A 19,604-nucleotide genomic window follows, 5' to 3' on the forward strand; every position below is an offset into this window, starting at 1 on the left:
CCTTAAATTTAAGAATGTTGCCACCTTTGAGAAATCCTTTAACACATGGAACTTCGGGGGCATTGATCAGGCAAACTACCTCACATACTTTGGAAGGAGTTTATTTTTCTCTTAGGTTTTATTACTTGTATAAGATATCTGACAGTGTTGAATTTACCGTGTGTGGTCAGCCCAATATGTCCTTAGTCCTGTCAGTGTAGACAAGTGTTTCAGGAAGTGCTGTTGGGTCCAGTCGTTTCTTAACGATGCATAGACTCCATTCAGCTCTCATCCTCACAGTTGTGTTTAGAGAGAAGCTGCAGATTAAAGCCCTGGTTGGAAAAAGACAAATAGCCGAGTTAGAGAGACACTCTGCATAACCTCTCCTCCAGGGTAGGCAGGCAGGTGGGTAGTGTTGTAATTCTCCCACAGTGTAGGGTAGCTGTCATAATGTTGCCACCTACGGAGGCTCACCTGAGCTTTGGCACGAAAAGTTTGATCAGGAACCAGCTCCTAGGTATTGATAGCCATGGTGGAGCTGAGCTTAGATTTTAGCTTCTTAGAGAACACGCTGATGAAAACAGGTGACCCAAGGACCCTGCCATAGATTACATTTTTGTGTAAACTGTTACCTTTCCCAAGGCTTTAGAGGGGGAAAAGGAAATATTAACATTCTTTTTAAGACCTAAGAACAAAAGCAAATCAGCTAGGAGTTGGTGTCAGGTAAGACCAGACCTTCTTTTGAAAGAGTGAGGTTTGAGCAGCCCAGGCCCCCTGAGACAATCTTTCCAGTCCTGTGCATGTTGCACTTTCTCTGTCATTTCAAAAGACACAGTGCCTTTGTAGCGTGTTCAGCAGTTCAGCAGTGCAAGCCTGCCCATATCTGCTGCTGGACCAGAGGCCAATGCTTGTTCTGTGACATTTGAGTCAAGTGTTAGCTTCGATAGATTGTACCTGTAAACTGTAGACAGTGAGGCAGAGCTCCAGCACGTTTGTGGAAATGGATTCAACCCCTAAGACAATGCCCCTACCCCCTTTGAAGAGATACTGGGTGAGGAGCGCAGATACTGAGTCAGTAGCTCACTGTGGGCTAGATCCATCAGACAGAGGCTCCAGGGTCACAATGTTACCTCTGTCCTTTTTTTGTGGAACATTTTTGTTTCCTGTTACTTTGATTGCTAGCTAACAGTAATTCTTAAAAATATATTGTGTTAGTTACTTTTTAATTGCTGTGATAGAATACCACGATCAAGGTTTATTTGGAACATATGACCATTACTAGGACCATTGCCGCAGGGAGCATGGCAGCAGGCAGGCAGCAGAGAGCTCAACTCTAGAACCACAAACAGGAAGCAGAGAAGTTGGTCCCCAGTGCCGTACTTCCTTCTGCAAAGCCATGCCTCCTAATCCTCCCTCAACAGCCACTAATTGGGGACCAAGTATTCAAAAATCTGAGATTATGGGGGACATCTCATTCCAACCACCAGAGATCTGCATCTCAGATTTTAAGAAATGCAATTAATCTTTTTCAGAGTCTTAGAAACCAGAGCAGTTTTAAGACTCCTTGGAAAGAAAGACAGGGTTTCCTTGAGCCTTGTGGTCAGCTGATGTCAAGGCTGACTAAATGGCTAGGTTGAGTTAGTTGTCTTCAGAAGCATGCAATACTTAATATTTTAAAAATCCTTATTGTTGCTGGGCATGGTGGCTCATGTCTTTAATCCCAGAATTTGGAGGCAGAGGCAGGTGGATCTCCATGAGTTCGAGGCCAGCCAGGACAGAGAAGAGAAATCCTGTCTTGAAAAAACAAAAACAAAAACAAACAAGCAAAAAAAAAAAAAAAAAAAAAAAAAAAAAAAAAAAACCAGAACAAAACAAAATCTTTATTGTCATATAAAGTATTAGAAATATTTTAGTGTCTTTTTTTTTTTAATAAAGTCAAACTTTGAGTCATTAAGCTTTCAGTGTTAGTGTTCTTGGGATGAGGTGATGTCATGGGTGACAGAGCCCTCATTCTGAGAATTATTCCTCTGAGGTGCTCAGATGACAGAAGGGCTGCATCAGCAGAAGGTAGTTCTGGGCAGTTGAGGGCTGTGTTGAATTAAAGAGGGCCAACATCATTCTAGGAGTGACTAAGCCCCTCTTTTCCACTTGACTCTAGAGCTCTCTTGCAGAGACTCTGGACAGCACTGGAAGTCTGGATCCCCAGAGGTCGGACATGATCTACACTATAGAAGATGTTCCTCCCTGGTACTTGTGCATATTCCTGGGTTTGCAGGTAAGAAGGCTCTTCCGGGTGTGTGTCCTCTGGGCTAATGTTATACTATCTGTCTGCCAGCTAGGTTTTCAAGATAGTCCTTTATTTTTAAACTTTATCTTACTATTTTAAGTCTGTGTATTTTGTGTTGGTATGCCTGTGACTACAGGTGGCTGTGGAGGCCATAGGCATTGGATTCCCACTGCATGATAAGGGTTTTGGGACCAAACTCCAGTTTTCTTAAGGACAGCACATATTTTTAAACTACTGAGCCATCTCTCTCATCCCCAAGTTTTATTTTAACTAAGATTTATTATAAATTATTTTGCAAGAATGGTGAATGAGAGTTTTCAACATTAATTTCAGAATAGTAGGAAGGAGAAATGAACTGGGAAGTAAATATTGAGGGGACAAAGAAATGAGGCAACACAAAGGAAAAAAGGTAGTTAACAGGGAAGGCAGAATAGAAGAAGGAAGAAAGCAGAAAATAGAGAAAGCAGTAATTAGCTTTGACCTCCCACTCCTGACCTTAGCATTCGGTGTTCATGGCAAGTGCCTGTGGGTCAGGACATGAGGACATTTGATTATCTTTTAAAGGAAGGGAGTTTGTTGCCTTCCAGCTGTGGTCTGCTGCAGCTTCCATCAGGGCAGGGAAGCTGCAAATAGACAGGCCTACTGCAGACTTGGTGCTTGCCCGCAGTGCCCTTGTCCTGTTTCCAGGATTAAGGTGACTTTTTGAGAAGAGGGGCGGGCTCTGGGGGTGGGGAAGGGGACGGCACACACAACTCTTCTCACTGGCCTCACCACCTGGCTTCTGACCATCTGAACTTCCACACTTCCTGGTCAAGTTTGTGTGGACAGTTCCCCGAAGCTCTCTCGGGTGCTGGGAAAGTCAGCCTTGTTGCTCAGAGCCCCACACTTACCTGGAGCTGGACTGGGCCCGGCCCCTGGCGCCTGGTTGGGTTTTCCTCCCCACGCAGCAGCTGGAGGGCTGAGTGGGCTTGGTGAATAACGACTCGGGTAAGGTGCCCTGGACCTAATGTAAGAGGCACAACTTTCAGATCTTTCTGTTCTAGATGTTTCCAGGATAGGAGACGGGAGTAACAACTCCTTTGCCCCTACTCTTAACAGTACAGGGCACATTGCGCACTGCTGTGGCAGTTTTCAGCAGGGCGCGCCTGTGCACTGGAACCGCAGTCCGTGAGCTTCTCTGACGGGCAGAAATGGGAAGCTGAGGGGAAGAAAAAGAGAAACGGAATACAGAACAGGAAATTAGGGAGAGAAGAGGAAATGAGTTATGAGTGCTGGGGCTATCTTCAAGGGGCACAGGAGTGAGGATGGGGTCCTTAAAGGAAGAGTAGTGTGGGGTTCCTTCTGAAGGATTCCTGTAGCCACTGCTCCCTTGAACCCTGCTCTAACTAGAACAGGGGACTATTTGGCCAGAGGTGCCAGACCACAGACCACAGAACAAGGTAGAAAATGTCTTCTGCTGTGAAATTATGGTGGTCTACTCCCCAGACCTGAGAGGGCTAAACACGAATCAAAGAACCACACAGACTAATATCTTAGGAATGCAGACGTAAAATATGAGCTTATCAGCCTGGCTGGGTGCATTCCTGTTATCGCCGGATAACAGGAGGCTGAAACAGGAAGATTATGAGCTTGAGATCAGCTTGGACCATACAGTGAGTTTTGGTATACTCTAGATTCCAAAAGTGAGATCCTGACTCCATAAAACACGAACAAAACAAGATCTTATAGATCAAGTCCTATAGTAGGCCTAACTAGGGTCTCTCTCAAGACTGCAAGTGTGGTTCAGCACAGTGTAGTTAGCAGGCTAGAGAAGTGTTGATGAGGACAAAAAGTAAGTATTTCTGATAAGAAATATCTAAACTTCCGTTGAACTTCCTTTGTGCTGATGTGATTTCATGCCAGCGATTTCGTAATACAGATGGGCAATAGGGAAAGGAAAGTGACAAACTCTGATTGGATGTGTGACCAGAATGTATAACTTGCTTAACTAGAGATTCTTCCTATGGCCTGTATGTCTTGAACACACCAGGATAGCAACCTTAGGAACAAATCAAGCAAAAGCAAGGGCAGGTTTACCTTTTCCCTTGTCTCTCCTCGAGCAGCACTACCTGACGTGTTTCAGTGGCACAATCGCAGTGCCCTTTTTGCTGGCTGATGCCATGTGCGTGGGGGATGACCAGTGGGCCACTAGCCAGCTCATCGGGACCATTTTCTTCTGCGTGGGAATCACTACATTGTTGCAGACAACATTTGGATGCAGGTGAGGAAGGGGTAATGTGGGATGTACTGCGGGATGATGGCACTGAGCAGGGGCCCTTGCTTAGGGCTGCTGGACAGATCAGTTGGTGTTACAGCACTTCCAGTGGCCATTGGTCTCCAGCCTGCCTTTACGAGGTGTCCCTGACTCATGTTTCTTCTCATTATGACGGGAACTACCACATTGTACAAGCTGGAACATAGCCTTTTTATTCCCGTTGCTGGCTGGCAGACATGCCTTCCAGGCCTCTCCTACAATCCCGACGCAGGCTCTTGGACTAAGTTTGCGTCTGTTTCTTGCAGAGACTGCTGTCTGTGCGCTCCCAGCCCCTGCCATCTTTCTACCACACCCGTCCGTGGGCTGCCCGGGCTGCATTCTTCTTGTGTACTGCTTGTCCCTGCCTTTCCCAGGTTTCCAGCTGAGCCTCTGAGCCCCGCCCTCCTGCATGTCTCAGTGGCCCACCCACACAGCACACCTGTAATCCTCCATTCTACCTTTTTTCTTCCCAAAATTCCTGAAATCCTCTATTCTTCCCTGAATTTCTACATGTGTTTTATGTTCTTTGGATTCATTCTTCTGATGTGGCTTGTTCTTCTGTCTTTGCCCCACTTTCTCACACTGCCCTTTTTGGTACCTTTGTATCCATAACCCCAGTAACTGGGTATGGAGCTGAGCCAGGACTCACAGGAAGCAATCTTTCCTAGCTTCTCCTGTAAGCTGGCCTTTTCCTGCTTTCCATATTCAGCCCTGTTCACAGCACAGCCTCCTACTTACCCAGGCTCTGCTGATAGTCCTCAGAGCAAAGTCTGTGGCTCGCTCTCTTTATCCATTGGAGATAGTGTAAATACGGCTTGCTTTTCCCTGCTAGGAAGTGGCTGCAAGAGGAACAGTGAGGAACAGTGAATAGCAGGCTTCTGTGACTTGTATTCTGATTTGCAGCAATCCGCAGGGCTCTTAAGGGCTATTCTTATCAGGGGACGGTGAGAAGCTGGGTTGCCTGGTTTGCAGTATAGGCGGAATGGGAAAGCGAATGGCACTTTCCTTGCATTCTGCTAGTGGAGAGAAGCTGTTTGCACTGGAGGCCATGGGGCTGGCAAGCTGTTGGTTCTTAGATCCTGTTAGACAATTTGCAGCCACTGTACTGAGCAGAAGAGTCGGGATGTTCTTATCAGGAGCCCAGAAGAGAGGAACAGGAGTATCATTGATGTTCTAGGGAAGACGATGAACCCAGGCAATTCACAAAGCGTTCAAGCCAGGTAGTTAAATGTGGCAGCAATGATGTTTGTATTTGTTGATATTCAAGGCTCTGGATCACAGGTCTGGATTGGGTGGGAACAGCTTTTGTTGGTTTCACATTGTACACAGGGCATGGCACTCTGGGGGAAATATTTTTCCTAAACAGCTGACTTAACCTATAGTTGTTAGAGTTGGCTGAAACAGAGAGGTGATGGCCCTTTCTTATGGCTGCGTCTGCCTGTGTAAGCTGCACCCCATGTTATGCCAAAGGCCGGGCTAGCTGACTGCTGAAGCCGGTGGGCAGATTTGCATAAGATGGCATAGCAACTAGACCTCAAGGACTTCAGCCAAGTACTTTTGGTCTTGTGGGTACCCTTTTGAAAGCCTACTTTTCAGACTTCAGCCCACGGAGAACAGTGTTGGTCAGTGCAGTGCACTTCTCTTTTCCCCTGAAAGAGCAGTCAGCCAAGAAAGAGTAAGAAAGCGTATTGCCACCTGCCCTCTTAGCAACTGGAAATATGGAGCTGTGCAGTGTGTCTGTGCAGTGTGCTCATGAGGCTTTGTGTGGCCGGTGGGGGAGGGGGTTGAAGAGCAGCAAGTTCCTTTCTGCCTTGTGTGGCCACAATGCTTGATGCTTGGTTGTTTATCAGGAGGCCAAGTATCCCATCTGGCCAGAACCAGGCAATGAGTGCACACTGTCTGAGAGCCGGTGCGATGGTATCATGCTGGGCCAGGGATGTGGGATTCTGTAGCCGTTGAGGCATGGGTATTCTGTCCACTTGACCTTTGAAAAATGGAAAATGTACTGACAGCCCCACAGACACCTAGTGACTTATGTGTGGAAGGTGGGAGTGATCCTAGGTTGCAAGCAGACAGGATCATGCATGTGATGTCCATAAGAGAGGTGAGGACATTATTATGCCTAGGACCTAAGGGGGTGAGTGGTAGAGATAGGTCCCAGAGACAAGTGGGTTTTGGCTTGTCTCTGGAAGACGGATGACGGAGGATGACAGAGTATCTTTTACCTTGGCAGAGGTGGAAGCAAAATCAGTAACTTATGACCTAGCATAGGATCCCCTCACCTGACACAAGCCAGGACTCAGCACTTGTGGGACTTGTACCTTGAAGGCCTTAGCTTACAGCACGTGATCAGTGAAAGGCAGTGGGACATACCTTCTTAGTCTCCGGGTGTTAGGGACATACCTTCTTAGTCTCCGGGTATTAGGCAGCTGTCTCCTTGGGAGGATGGGGAAACTGCCGCCAGTATCCCGGGATGACAGTTTTTGCTTTCATTTTAATCATCTTTGTATTTTTGCAGATTATTTTGGGCAGTTGTAGAATGTAACTAATTTGGACATTCCTTGGTCCTGCTAGATAGTAGTGTGGACCATCACCAGATGCTGAAAATTATCATCTCCATAGGTATTTAAAAATATCCTGTTTAAAACAAGATCAAATAAAGCAGTTCACACAAAGAAGAAGGAAGAGTGGACAGTCAGGAGGGAGTCGGGTGTGGAGATGCAGGGATGGAGGCCAGGGCTGGGCTGATCCATTCACTGTGTCTAGAGGGTTGCAGGGTTGCAGGTGGTCTGTGCTTTGGTTTACTAATAATTTTTTCAGGCTTCCCCTTACTGAAGTTTTTTTCATGTTAAGCTTTTGTGGTTTCTTGACAGATTCTCAGAATTTCCCAACTCTGTGGTGGTTATCTGTGTTTTGTCATAATAAGTTCTGTATTGTGTGTGTTTTCCTGCCATTTCTTCCACCTATGCTTCATTCACACTGGGCAGCTAAGGCATACAGGCCCTGCCTCTGAGGGGTGGACCTTTTATTCTGAGAAAGCTAGAGAGCAAGGGAAGGAGGGATGGTCTGTGGTTAGATCCTCCTGCCTTCCTTATCTGCCTTGAAAACCTGTCTTGTTCCATAAAAAGAGAATTCAGGAAAGTTGTTGGACACAGGTGTTGGAGGCAGAGGCAGGTGGATCACTTTGAGTTTGAGGTCGTCCTGGTCGATATAGAGTTCCAGGGCAGCCAGTGCTGCAGAGTGAGGCCTTGTCTCCAAAGAAAGAAAGCCAAAATTGATCTTTGAGAAACACAGATGATGAAACAGGTAGTTCCCTTCACAGGCCTAAAGCTGAGCCCAGAGTGTCACCCTCCTTGGGATGCGAGCTGTCCATGGTGACGTACCCTCCAGTGCTGGCTATAGGTCCTTCTTCCCTGTGCTGCCTGAGAGTGTCTTCCTTGTCTTTGGGGAGCACTGTCTTTTCCAGTGGGTGTTGTGAGACTCAGCCTCACCCGTGGGACTTCAGTGGCCATTTTGCTCCCTAGAACATCTGTCTGTTGGGTGAGGTGATTTTCAGGATGCCGCTTCCTTCCTCTTCTCCCTCCCTCACTGGCTTTTCCCTTGTACTTGCTTTTACCATATTCATTGCTTGGCTCCTTTGATGGAGACTGAACAGTTCTCGTTCTTGTTACCTGTCAGTTTTAGTTACCCCTTGAGCTTGTTCTAAGAGCTGGTACTAAACCTTTGAAATCTCCCTCCTGTAGGGATACAGTTATTCAGTCTCCCGGACCCACAGCCAGCCAGCCTGCAATAGTCATGGCTAGAGGCCCCACCTCTGCACAAATACCCTTGACTCAGTGTGGAGGAAGGTTCTCTGAAACCCAGGCCCTCCTGCCTCACTTGATTTTTCTCGAAGATGTGGCAAGAGGAGAACCCCACTGCTTTTAGAGGACCCCTCAAGCCTGCTCCAAGAACCTCACTCACTGTCATCCCTATAGAGTAAGAGTGCAGGTAGGGTTCCCAGAGGAGCCCTTGTGCTCAGCCACAACCCTGCCTCAGCACACAGCAGATTCCTGTGCGGAGAGTCTCTGATGCGAACTTAAGCGTCTGGTTTCTGATTAGCCGCTGGCCATAGACTAAAGTCCCCTGCCTTCTTGTGGCCATGGAGTGTATGTGTGTGTGGGGGGGGGGGGGGCGGAGCTAGGGCTTGCTCAACTGGTGGTCTTACATCTGGGGACTTTGAACCCATATTTTTGGAGTGTATAATGGTTAGTCTAGGGATGTTAAAAATCCCCATGTTTTTTCACCCCTGAGGAATTCTTGTGTTTTAGTTTTTGTGAACCAATTGAAAATAAATTTGCAGATAGCATGCTGTTCCACCTTAAACTTTCCTAGGGATATAGTCTCTGAGTAACCACAATGCCATTTATCAGCTTGAGAAAATAATTACCCCGTCATATCATCTAATATGCATCCACATTTAATTTCCCCAGTTGCCCCTAAAATATGTGCTATAGCTGCCCCACAAGCCTCTCCAAGCTGTGGGCTAATTAAACTCATATGGTGCTTTTGCTCTCAAAGTCTCTCATCTTCACATATCTTCTTTTTAGAGTCCAAGCCAGGTCTCGTTGCCTCAATATCCCAGTTTATCTGCTGTGTCCTTGTGGTGCTGTTTAATTTGCTGCACAGTCTCTTACTTGTTGTGATATGGAAGATGGGGCCATGGACATGGGTGATTCAGGGTGAATGCTTCCCCAAAATTAGCAAGTCGGTGATATCAGGCCCTTTATTCTGCCTTGACAAACAGCGCATAAGAGCTGGTTGTAGAGTTTTCCCACAAATAAAAAGTTTACTGCCTACTTCACCAAGAAAGCATTTTAAATACTACGGTGAAAGGAGAGCCACTGCAAACCTGGAGGGAAATGACCTTGAAAGACCGTATTTCTAATCAGCCTCACTATAGACTTAGTGGCCTGGGTTCCTCTGTGCCACTTTCCAGCCATGAGACTGAGGCCAGGCTGCCCAGCTTCTCAAAGACTGTTCCCTCGGCTGGAAACTAAGAAGCATGTTAATGAGTATCATGTGAGGTAGTGCCTCCCCCTGCCACTGCTGTGAGCTGTTATTACCTGGACTCTGAGGAAGGGTCGGAATCTGGTGGAGGATCATGTTCCTGATGGGTCAGGAGTAGGGTGTGCAGTACCCTGACTCCTGAATGACAGAAGCCATTAGAAAACAGCATCAGAAATTTGACCCAGTTCCTCCTCAGCCTGAACTTCTCCTGCCTCAGTTTTCTGTGGCAGGGATGTTGGCCACTGTACCTGAGATTACTCTTTGCAATCTTCAAGGTGCCAGGGATTAAGAGATTGCCTGACTCTTTCCTATATGTAGGTTTAATAAATTTTGTTCCCACTATATTATTATTATTATTATTATTTTATTTTAGTTTTTCAAAATGGGATTTCTCTCTGTGGCCCTGGCTGTCCTAGAACTAGCTTTGTAGACCAGTCTGGTCTTGAACTCACAGAGATCTACCTGTCTCTGCCTCCCAAGCACTGAGATTAAAGATGTCACACCTTTAATCTTTACACCTTTTTTTATTCAACTGTGAGATCCTGCTAGCCTGGCGTATTTCCCATGCCACAGATTGCCCATTCTCTTTCTTTTCCTCCATGCTTCTCTTGTCTATGCTGGTGACTGACAAGAGTAAAAGGAAAAAGGTTCTCACCAAATGTTATGAAGGAAGGAAACCCCAAAGAATTTATAGGTGTGCTTTTTCAAAAGTCCTCTCTGCTAAGTGTAATGGTATATACCTTTAAGGCAGATCTCCGTGAGTTCTGGTTTACATGGTGAGTTGCAGCCAGACAGGGCTACACAGTGAGACCTTCTCTCAAAAACAGATAAAATAAATATATAGCCATTATCTAATGAGTGATTCTATTAGTATCTACTGTGTTAACATACAGTAAGATTCACCTTTTCTAAAATGTGTGTTCAGGTGCGTTTTCCCATGTGTATAGTCGTGCAGCCACCATTGCAATCAGCAGATAGAGGACAGTGCCACATCTTGCTGCACTGTATTTGGCTTCATTTTATGCTAACAGACTCTTGATTTAGAATGGTTGATACTATCATGTGTTGGCATACTTTTTTTTTTAGACTCTTTTATTTACATTTCTTATGTCTTCTCCGTACTCCACCCCAATCCCTTCCAACACCCCAACACCAGGTAGGAGAGAGAGAAAGCGTTAGTGGGAGAGGGGCGTGGAGGGGAGAGCTACTGATGTTAATCTCTTAACTTGAGGCTGCTCCTCGGGCAGCTCAGTTTGGGTAAGATTGACCTGTGTTCTTAGAGCAGGCTTTTCGCCTTTAACCTTTTTGGCCTGTACAGCTGTCCGTGCCTCTTGGCTCCCTAGCCTGCCCAGAGGCTATGAAAACTTGACACTGAAAGTGCAAGGAGCAGGGCTGGGTGGCAGTTGTGGAGAATTGTGGAGAAACTCTCAGCTTAGTTACCAGGTGTTCTTCCTTTACCAATGATGCTTTTTGCTTTCCAAGCATTTCAACTTCTACCCACTAATTTTCTAGTTGCATTGCCAATCCTGCAATGAAACAAAACCAGAGAATCCTTTCTGGGAGTAAATCGGGAATGAAACCAATGGTGGCAGCCACAGTAAACCTTATGCTCGTATTGGGAAATGGTATACTCTCTGTGCCCTACCGTCTCCTGTATGCCATTAGTTATTATTTTAAGCCTGATGTCTGGGCTCCATTTGTTGGCATTAATTTTTTACAGCTCTTTTTTTTTTTTCTTTTTCTTTTTTTTTTTTTTTACGTCTCTTATCTTTCTCTCTCCTACCTGGTATTGGAGTGTTGGAAGGGATTGAGGTGGAATAGGGAGAAAAAGATAAGAAACATAAATAAAAGAGTTTTTTTTTTAAACCTTCATGCCAACAATCATGCTTGAAAAGGAGATTATCTGAAGTAAAGGAATGATCTGATATGATTTAAAAAAAAGTCTCAAAGGTACTGGTTGGATGGGGCTATTACCCTCCTTGATGCTCTCTTACTCTGTGAAATCTCACTCCTGGTTACTGTACCTAGAAACGGTGACACCTCAGCACTAGGGAGCCCGCTTAGTGTTCAGCTCTCGGATCCTTATTGCCATTCTTTAGTATAATGGACTAGTGTTCTCTGAGCAAATGGGTGGCTTAGAGTGGGGACCAGGAGGACAAGTTGAACCTGGAATGTCTCACACCAGAAAGCTAGTGTGTTTTCAAAGAATGATAGAACATGGGGAGGGCCCTTCAGAAGAACAGGAACCAACTTAAACAGGCTGTTCTGGGCAGGTCTGGGCAATTTAATTATTAAGAACATCCATAGTAGTAAGTTATAAAACTATAAATGAAAAAAAAAAAGGCTTCATGTGCTTGCAGTGTTCAGGAAAGAGAAAGGGAAGACGGAAACACAATGGACAAGGAGACTCTTTTCTATGGAGGATGTCAATTATAAACATAGATGGAAAACCAGGAGGCCAGCCTGGGCAACATAGCAAGATTGTGATTCAAAATGTTAATTAAATTAGTGATTGATTAGATACCAGAGAGTTATAATTACTAAACCTCATGCTGAAATTTAAAGTTAGTGGTAATGTCACACAGAATCACTGTAGAGGAATTTTAATCCAGCAACATGGCTGCTCTGGCAAGGGATCACATCCAAAGACTTCTAGGTCTATGTGATCTGGCTGGAATACAGTTATGCCCTTTGTATACACCTTTAATCCCAAACAATTAATGTAAACAATTAGCTTATAGGAGGAAGCAGTCATGTTTGAAAGTGACCTCTAATTGAGGGGCAGACAAAGTGAGAAACGAGGGAAAGATTTGGCAGAGTGAGTAAGAGATAAAATATACCCAACTCTGATGAGATCAGGACAGAAAGAGGATACTTAAGAGAGCAGCTCAGGGAGAGAGAGGAGAAATTGTTTGATTTTAACCTGGAGGTTTTTGGTTTTTTTTTTTTTTTTTTTTTTTTTTTTTTTTTTTTTTTTTTTTATTGGGATACTTTAATAGAGAGAACAAGCTAGACACAGGTGAAGAAAGAACGAGCCAGAGGACGAGAAGGAGCCAGAAAATTAAAACATATTCCCAGAATTAGTTTGCTGCCAGGCAGAACAATTCAATTAGAAGCCAAGAGTTTGAAAGTCAGCTTGGAGAGGAGTCTGGGCCAGAACAGCCAAGTTGAACCAGCCAGTGAAGAGTTCAGAAAGAGCTAGAAAGGCTTGGGAATGGCTCTCATCTCATCTCCTCATACTGAGGGAATAAACACAGCAGTTACACATCACCTCAGAGATTATTTATTATTCATGGGGAAACATGTGAGTGGAGAGTCACCATTTAAATAAGCACCTTCATCTAGTGGGACACGGTGACTGATGGGTTCCAGTGTGACTCAGTTACAAGTAGTACTGAGTGCTCTCCTTGCTAGGATGCTCAGCGGTACACAGGCTTGGATTGTGCTGGGTATGGAAACTAAATACTTCAGAAACAGTTAGAGATAATTGCCTGAATACTAGAATACTGAATACTAGATTACGTCATTGTTTTAGTTTTTATTTTTCTTGGGAGATCTAGATGGTTCTAAATGCTGCCTGCTCAAGTCTCTGAGTGAAGTGTTTTAGTAATCTGTTTGCCAACAGCTGAGTGATTGATGAGTAAATAACAGCAAAATGTTATATTAATTTACAAAAAGTTTTCTTTGGCACATGGCTTTGCTTTTCTTCACAGGCATCTAATCCATATTCGTGGTGGTTGGTTGACTCAGTGATGGAACTTGGTTCCTTAGAACTACATCTGTTTGAGTCTCTTAAGGATTATTATTTTTAAGTTATCTTGCAGTCCAGATTCAAGTCGGCGTTCACTTGGGAGTGAAAAGCTTTACGCCAGGTTTGGTTGTTGTGTGTGTGGAGGGAGCATGTACCACACTCTGCAGTGATGAACTTTGCGCCTTCATGGTGCTTCTGCGGGGCCCTTTGAACCGTCAGAGACCGCTCTCTGATGGCGTTATGGGGAAGTGAATTTCATTCTCCTTCCGTGGTGATTGCAGAACTCTTGAACTTTATGCACATTTTCTCTCTGCTCTGTTCTCAACCTAAACAATGTCCTTCTAGTTTCGAATTTTAAACCAATATGTTAGGAAAGCCTGACTTCTTAAATTCTAATCTAACAAAATGCCTTTCCAAGCATGTTTGTAAACAGCTCCTTAAATTCATTTCTGTTGGTCCTGGAAATAAGATTGTGGATGAAAAGGCTTTGCCTTTCTGTCAGGAAGTGTAACTTCAGGCCAGGATGGGTAGATCAGTATAGAAGGGAGTCTTAGAGGCTAAATGGCTAGCAGGCCCTGGCCCTAGCCAGCTAGTCACCTGAGTCATCACCAAAGGACCATACCTAGAGCTATGCCACAGCCCATTCAAGTCTGAGAATAGCTTCCAGGTGACAGTCACCTATCCCGTTTCTCCCAGAGTGATCCTTTTAGAGCTCAGTCCCCTGAGCGTCTGACTTTTTCTACAGCTGCCACCTGTCCCTCTTTAATTTCATTCTCTCTGTCTCTGGGCCTTCCCTAAGATGTCTTGGTTTTGAGGATCCTGTGCCCATCTGATATATCTGATATATCTGATACATCCTGGCCCCATTTTGCACCTCTTTTCTCTTTGTCTGGATTCCTCCTAGCCCCTCAGCATATGGCTCAGTGCTCCTGAGTCTTTAGGACAATCTTATGTGGCAAGTGACACAGCCCCACAGTGTCTCACACTATTCTCATTTGTAATCTTCCCAGGCAACCATGATTGTTGCCCCCTTCACAGAGCAGAAGCTCCTCTGTATCCAGGAAGCTTTTCATTGTTTCTGCTTTTAGTTGTGCTTGCATCAGGCTGGCGCTAAAGCCTTCTTTATCAAGTGACAGAATCATTGGTCTCTTTTATATACTAATGCTTCTCAACCTTCCTGATGCTATTGCTCTTTAACACAGTTCCTCGTGCTGTGGAGACCCCAACCATAAAATTATTTCATTGCTACTTCATGACTGTAATTTTGCTACTGTTATGAATCATAATGTAAATATCTGCTATTTCTCATGGTCTTAGGTGACCCCTGTGAAAAGGTTACTTGTCTCTCCTCTCATACACACAAAGGGGTTGAGGCCCACGGGTTGAGAGCTGCTGATCCAGCACAGGGTTTTGGGGGCTTAAGGGGATTTGACAAGCTCAGCTGTACTTTGAAGTGATGATTCCAAAATGCAGATTCCAGGCAGTTAATAGTTCGTGCTGCTCTTACAAAGGACCCAGGTTCAGCTCCTGCCCCATGTTAGGTGGCTCACAACCACCTGTAACTACAGCTCCAGGGGATCCCGTGCCCTCTTCTGGCTTACATACACAGACACATACATAGAAACAAAATACTGTGCTGAGTTGGTCCTACCATGCCAGAAATCAGAAGCTGTGCTGTGGACACAGGTGGACAGAGCATTGACTGACCTCATGTTCTCGTGTCAAGTGCAGTGTCTTCCGCTCTACCTCCTGACCTAGGGATGCTTATGTGCTTCTGTAGTGGTTCCTGAGAGCTTAGTCGTGCTTCTGATTTGAAACAGTGAGACCATGAGGCCAACACGAGCAGCTCTTACAGCCCATCTTAGAAGACTTTATTCTAGTGTCACTTGCTTAGGCTCCTGGAGTCCCAGATGGTGGGCAAGGTTCTCTGTAGCCTCATTTTTAGGACCTTTTGTCTTAAATAAAATGCTTACCTTGGATGTGAAGATAGGTTCATATTGAGGTTTGATGCAAGAGTGGAGCTCAGAGTTAGCCTGGACCTCTCCAAAATAGCCAGTGGGTATGATGATCAGGACTTATAAGTGCAGTTCAGCTGGGCCTGGCACATCCTTTAACCCCAGCACTCAGAGAGGCAGCCAGGTCTCAATGTGAGGCCTCCCTCCTTCACATAGTGCTGCATCAGAAGGACAGCGCCCCCTCCAAGTATATGAATATGAATAGATAGATATATATTCAACTCAATATTCATGTGATGTTACCCTGGGATGCCCTGCTTGAAGTCTGAAACTATGATAAAATAGGTGTATCCTATTGGCATACTGTATCCTAATGTATACCAATGGCATACTGACATCCTTTTATTCTTGCAATGTACTCCTGAAATTTTGTATAAGGCATTTCCATAAGTCAATGGCTATTTTCCCTTTGATGTACATTTCCACTAAAGGGGACCATCACATTTAGTAACACTTTGCTCCAGACCCCTCTAGCCTAGTCCTTATAACGACATGGCCAGTGGAGGGTATGCAGCCAGCAGCAAGGCCTCTGGCTGTACTGTGAGGCTTCATCTTGCAGTCCACATCCTACCTGCTCTTACTAAAGTCACGGTGGCTAAAATGGCCAGGGGAGCAGTTTTGACGACAGAGTGTGTCAGGAAGGAGCAGACCAGCTTCTGGGCTTGCCCAGCAGCCAGCTCTTCTTCGGCCAAGGCTACTTCTATTTCTTTGCAGTCTTCGTGTCTGGCTGCTGGATCCCTACCTCATGAGTAAGGCCACTGGCAAGGCTGGCTGGGCCATCTGAGGATGTATGTCTGGCCTCACAGTCCTGCAGACAGCAGGAGAAGGAGTTATATTTTACCCCCAAATACTGTGAAAAATAGTGATTAAGTTCTTATGCTTACTGTTAACTTAGCTGACATCCTCTACTTTTCCTGTAAAAATAACAAAATTTTGTGATTTGATTAGTTGCATTCAATTTGAGAATATGGACAGGCAATTTAATGGGGAGTTTACCATGTTTCTGAGCCCTTTAAAATGTGCTAGAATACTTGAAACATTTTATATATTAATCAGAACATTTATTATATATACTCTCTTTCTGGATACATATAGATCATTAATGACTATATATTCGTGATTAGGGCAGAATTTAGCTCACAGAATGAAGCAATGGGATGATGAATAAGAATTTGAAATGGAGGAGGAGGGATATACAGTAAGGTCTTTTAGCAGGAAAGAGGGAAGCTCAAATTCCCAGTCACCAACCCCCAGGGGGAGAGGAAGCAGTAGCAGGAATTGGTGTTGGGGTGTCAGCACTGACCACAGGGATCCCCTGGAACTGCCTGCGGCCAGAGCAGCAGGAGGTGGGGGGAAGAGAAACTAGTGGCCCCAGCCCTGCGCTGGAGATCCTTCTAGAGATTCTTTACAGGTGTGCCTGTGTTACTCGTGTGCACTGCGGGTCTGTGGAAAAGACTGTTAAGCTGTCAAATAGTGAACTACCTCGGTAGTTCCGATGCCGTGATCATGGTTTTGGTCTCGTTTCTTTTAGGTTACCCCTGTTTCAGGCCAGTGCTTTTGCATTTTTGGCCCCTGCTCGAGCCATCCTGTCTTTAGATAAATGGAAATGTAACACCACAGGTAATTGCAGTTATTTCCACATATGTCATTGGGGTCTTTTAAAGCAGGTGGAAAGGGGGCCTGGACACCCTGCCAATCACAGTGTTCCTTCCTGTATTGAGTACTGAATGTACCGGCCCGTAAGCAGCTTAGACCCCTCCAGTCTGTGGACCATGCCTGTTTCTGTCTTTACATCTCCTCTTCGTCCCTAGCCCTAGGGCAAGCAAGGGCCAGAAATGACTTCATTTCTGTTTGCCAATGAACCTGATAAATATGGGGATAGGATTGAAAAATATTTGTGCTATTTTCCTGCCTCTCTCTTCCAGTGGAATTTATGACCTGCCATAATCACTTTCTTGCTGCATCAGCATCCCTTCTCTGAAACATCTTTGCTTTTTAAGGATCTGGCTACTGTGGTTTTCTGCAAGTGACTTTCATTCCCCTTCCTTAGTGATTGCAAAGATCCTTATGGAACCTCATAAGCTCAAGGAGATGAAATCAGACCTTTGTACTCTCAGAATAGTTCACACTTTGAGATTCTAGGAGCCAAGCTTTCCTGATTTCCTTGCCTTCCCTGCTCCTAGGCATTAGTTACTTTGTGACCACTGATTTTGATTTAGGAACTGGAAAAGGCCCTGCTTTATCTAGGTTTTAAAAACCTCAGCCCAGCAGCCTTGGGCATTTCAGGTAGCCGCTTGCAAAGAAAGAGTGGTTTCTGTGAAGCTGGCACTGGCTGGTAGGCACCACCTCAGTCAGCTTACACACTGAGAAGCTGTGTCAACGACTACATTGCTTACTTAGTTTTGGGAGTCATCTCCAAGCATAAGCCCTACTGTCGCAGGCTGAGTTTTAGGAATTGATACATAGAAAAATGAAAAAATTATTAGTGATTATAATAATTATATGCTGTGAAACGTTAGTGTCACTCCAAGAAAAACTCTTTGCTTTTTGTTTTCAAGAGATTACAGTTGCCAATGGAACAGCAGAGATGTTGGAGCACATCTGGCACCCCCGGATCCAAGAGGTAACGGATGAGCATTGGCCACCGTGGCTGCCTCGTGTGTCTTCTTACCTCTATTCTGATGCAGTTGCTTTTACTAAGTCCCCTTTGTTGTCAACTACTGGAATGTTTGCTTATTTCCACTATTCCTGAGCTTCGTGTCATCAGTCGCCAGGCCTGCCTGCCCGTGTCCCCAGTGTGATGGCTGAGGCTGGTGCCCATGCCCCAGTGTGACATCTGAGGTTCATGTCCGTGTCTCCAGTGTGATGGCTGAGGCTAGTGCCCGTGTCCCCAGTATGATGGTTGAGGCTGGTGCCCGTGTCTTCAGCTTGGTGCCCGTGTCCCCAGTGTGATGACTGAGGCTGGTGCCTGTGTCCCCAGTATGATGGTTGAAGCTGATGCCCGTGTTCCAGTGTGATGACTGAAGCTTGTGTCTGTGTCCCCAGTGTGATGGCTGAGACTTATTGGCTGTCAGCAGAAAAGGTCTGGCTGCTTTGAGTCTGCGTGTTGTTTGAGCTGTCTTGTTGCTGTGTTGGAATGCTGAAAACAGCTTGAGTGGAGAAAGCTCCGTGTTGGAGGCTTTGTCTGTCTTGGTTGGGAGGTCATGGAACAGTTTGTTTAGCTCATGGCAGCCAGGAAGGGAGCAGGGATACAAGAAGGGGCCAGGGCAAGGTAGATTTCTGAAGGACACGTCTCTGTCCACTTCTCCAGCTGGGTCCCATCTCTTAATAATGTCCTCTTACATGAGCCATCCCTTGAGTATTTGTCTCTGGAAGCACCATGGTGGACACGCCCAGAAGTGGGCATCTCAGCACAAGCAAGTTGATAGCCACACCTGTCTGTTGAAAGAACTAAAGATAATTTTTTTGGGCCAAAATATATTTGAGCAGAGCTGATAGAAGTTGTCCCAAGGTACAGAAAACTAGCTGATGACTTTGTGTGTATATATTCATAGTGTTACCATGGAATCTTTAGACTTAGTACAAATGTCATTTTATGTGACAAAGACATTCTTTTAGAATTTTTGTGAGCAACTGTGTCTTTTGGATGTCTTCCAGGGACTTGGTCTTTTAAAGATGGCTGCACTGAAATATCTTGCAGGGCTGGTTTGAAAATGTCCTGTCTGAGAGCTGACAGATTTTTCCATCTCACCCTGCAGTGGAGAAGGCAGGCAGATTTGTCGTCAGTACCCATTTCTGCAGCTAACCTTACAGCAGCGATTCCTTGCTAGACCTCAGTTTCCTCCCCAGAAACCTTCTCTGTAGGGCCCTGGGGAATGTTCCAGCCTTCATACTTCATGCTGCTCTATGAAATATGACTTGCTGCCATGCACAAATGTCGCAGTGACATTCTGAATGTCTGAGTGCCTCTCAAACTGCCCCTTTCTGTTCCAGATCCAGGGGGCTATCATCATGTCCTCATTGATAGAAGTGGTCATCGGCCTTCTTGGCCTGCCTGGAGCTCTGCTGAGGTATATCGGACCCCTGACCATCACACCCACTGTGGCCCTCATTGGCCTCTCTGGTTTCCAGGCTGCAGGAGAGAGAGCAGGGAAGCACTGGGGCATTGCCATGCTGTAAGTGTTCTGAGAGAACTCTAGGGTGGGGACACTCTTACCACGGTGTGGGACA

At 45.4% G+C, this 19,604-nt stretch overlaps 1 protein-coding gene across 8 annotated transcripts in view; it reads left to right on the forward strand.

Moving 5' to 3' along the window:
- Slc23a2 (solute carrier family 23 member 2) overlaps nucleotides 1-19,604 on the forward strand; it is a 91,704-nt gene that overhangs the window by 50,649 nt on the left and 21,451 nt on the right. For 6 of the 8 annotated variants that reach the window (XM_060371998.1, XM_060371993.1, XM_060371996.1 and 3 more), the window contains 5 exons: nucleotides 2,138-2,254; nucleotides 4,369-4,526; nucleotides 16,906-16,994; nucleotides 17,933-17,997; nucleotides 19,368-19,549. In XM_060371998.1, coding sequence (XP_060227981.1) covers nucleotides 2,138-2,254; nucleotides 4,369-4,526; nucleotides 16,906-16,994; nucleotides 17,933-17,997; nucleotides 19,368-19,549 — 611 coding nt within the window. Of the gene's footprint in view, nucleotides 1-2,137; nucleotides 2,255-4,368; nucleotides 4,527-16,905; nucleotides 16,995-17,932; nucleotides 17,998-19,367; nucleotides 19,554-19,604 lie in introns of those variants that run through there. The other 2 variants (XM_060371999.1, XR_009587477.1) reach the window with 2 other exon arrangements.

The sequence above is a fragment of the Meriones unguiculatus genome, chromosome 18, assembly GCF_030254825.1.
Source record: "Meriones unguiculatus strain TT.TT164.6M chromosome 18, Bangor_MerUng_6.1, whole genome shotgun sequence".
NCBI lineage: Eukaryota > Metazoa > Chordata > Mammalia > Rodentia > Muridae > Meriones > Meriones unguiculatus.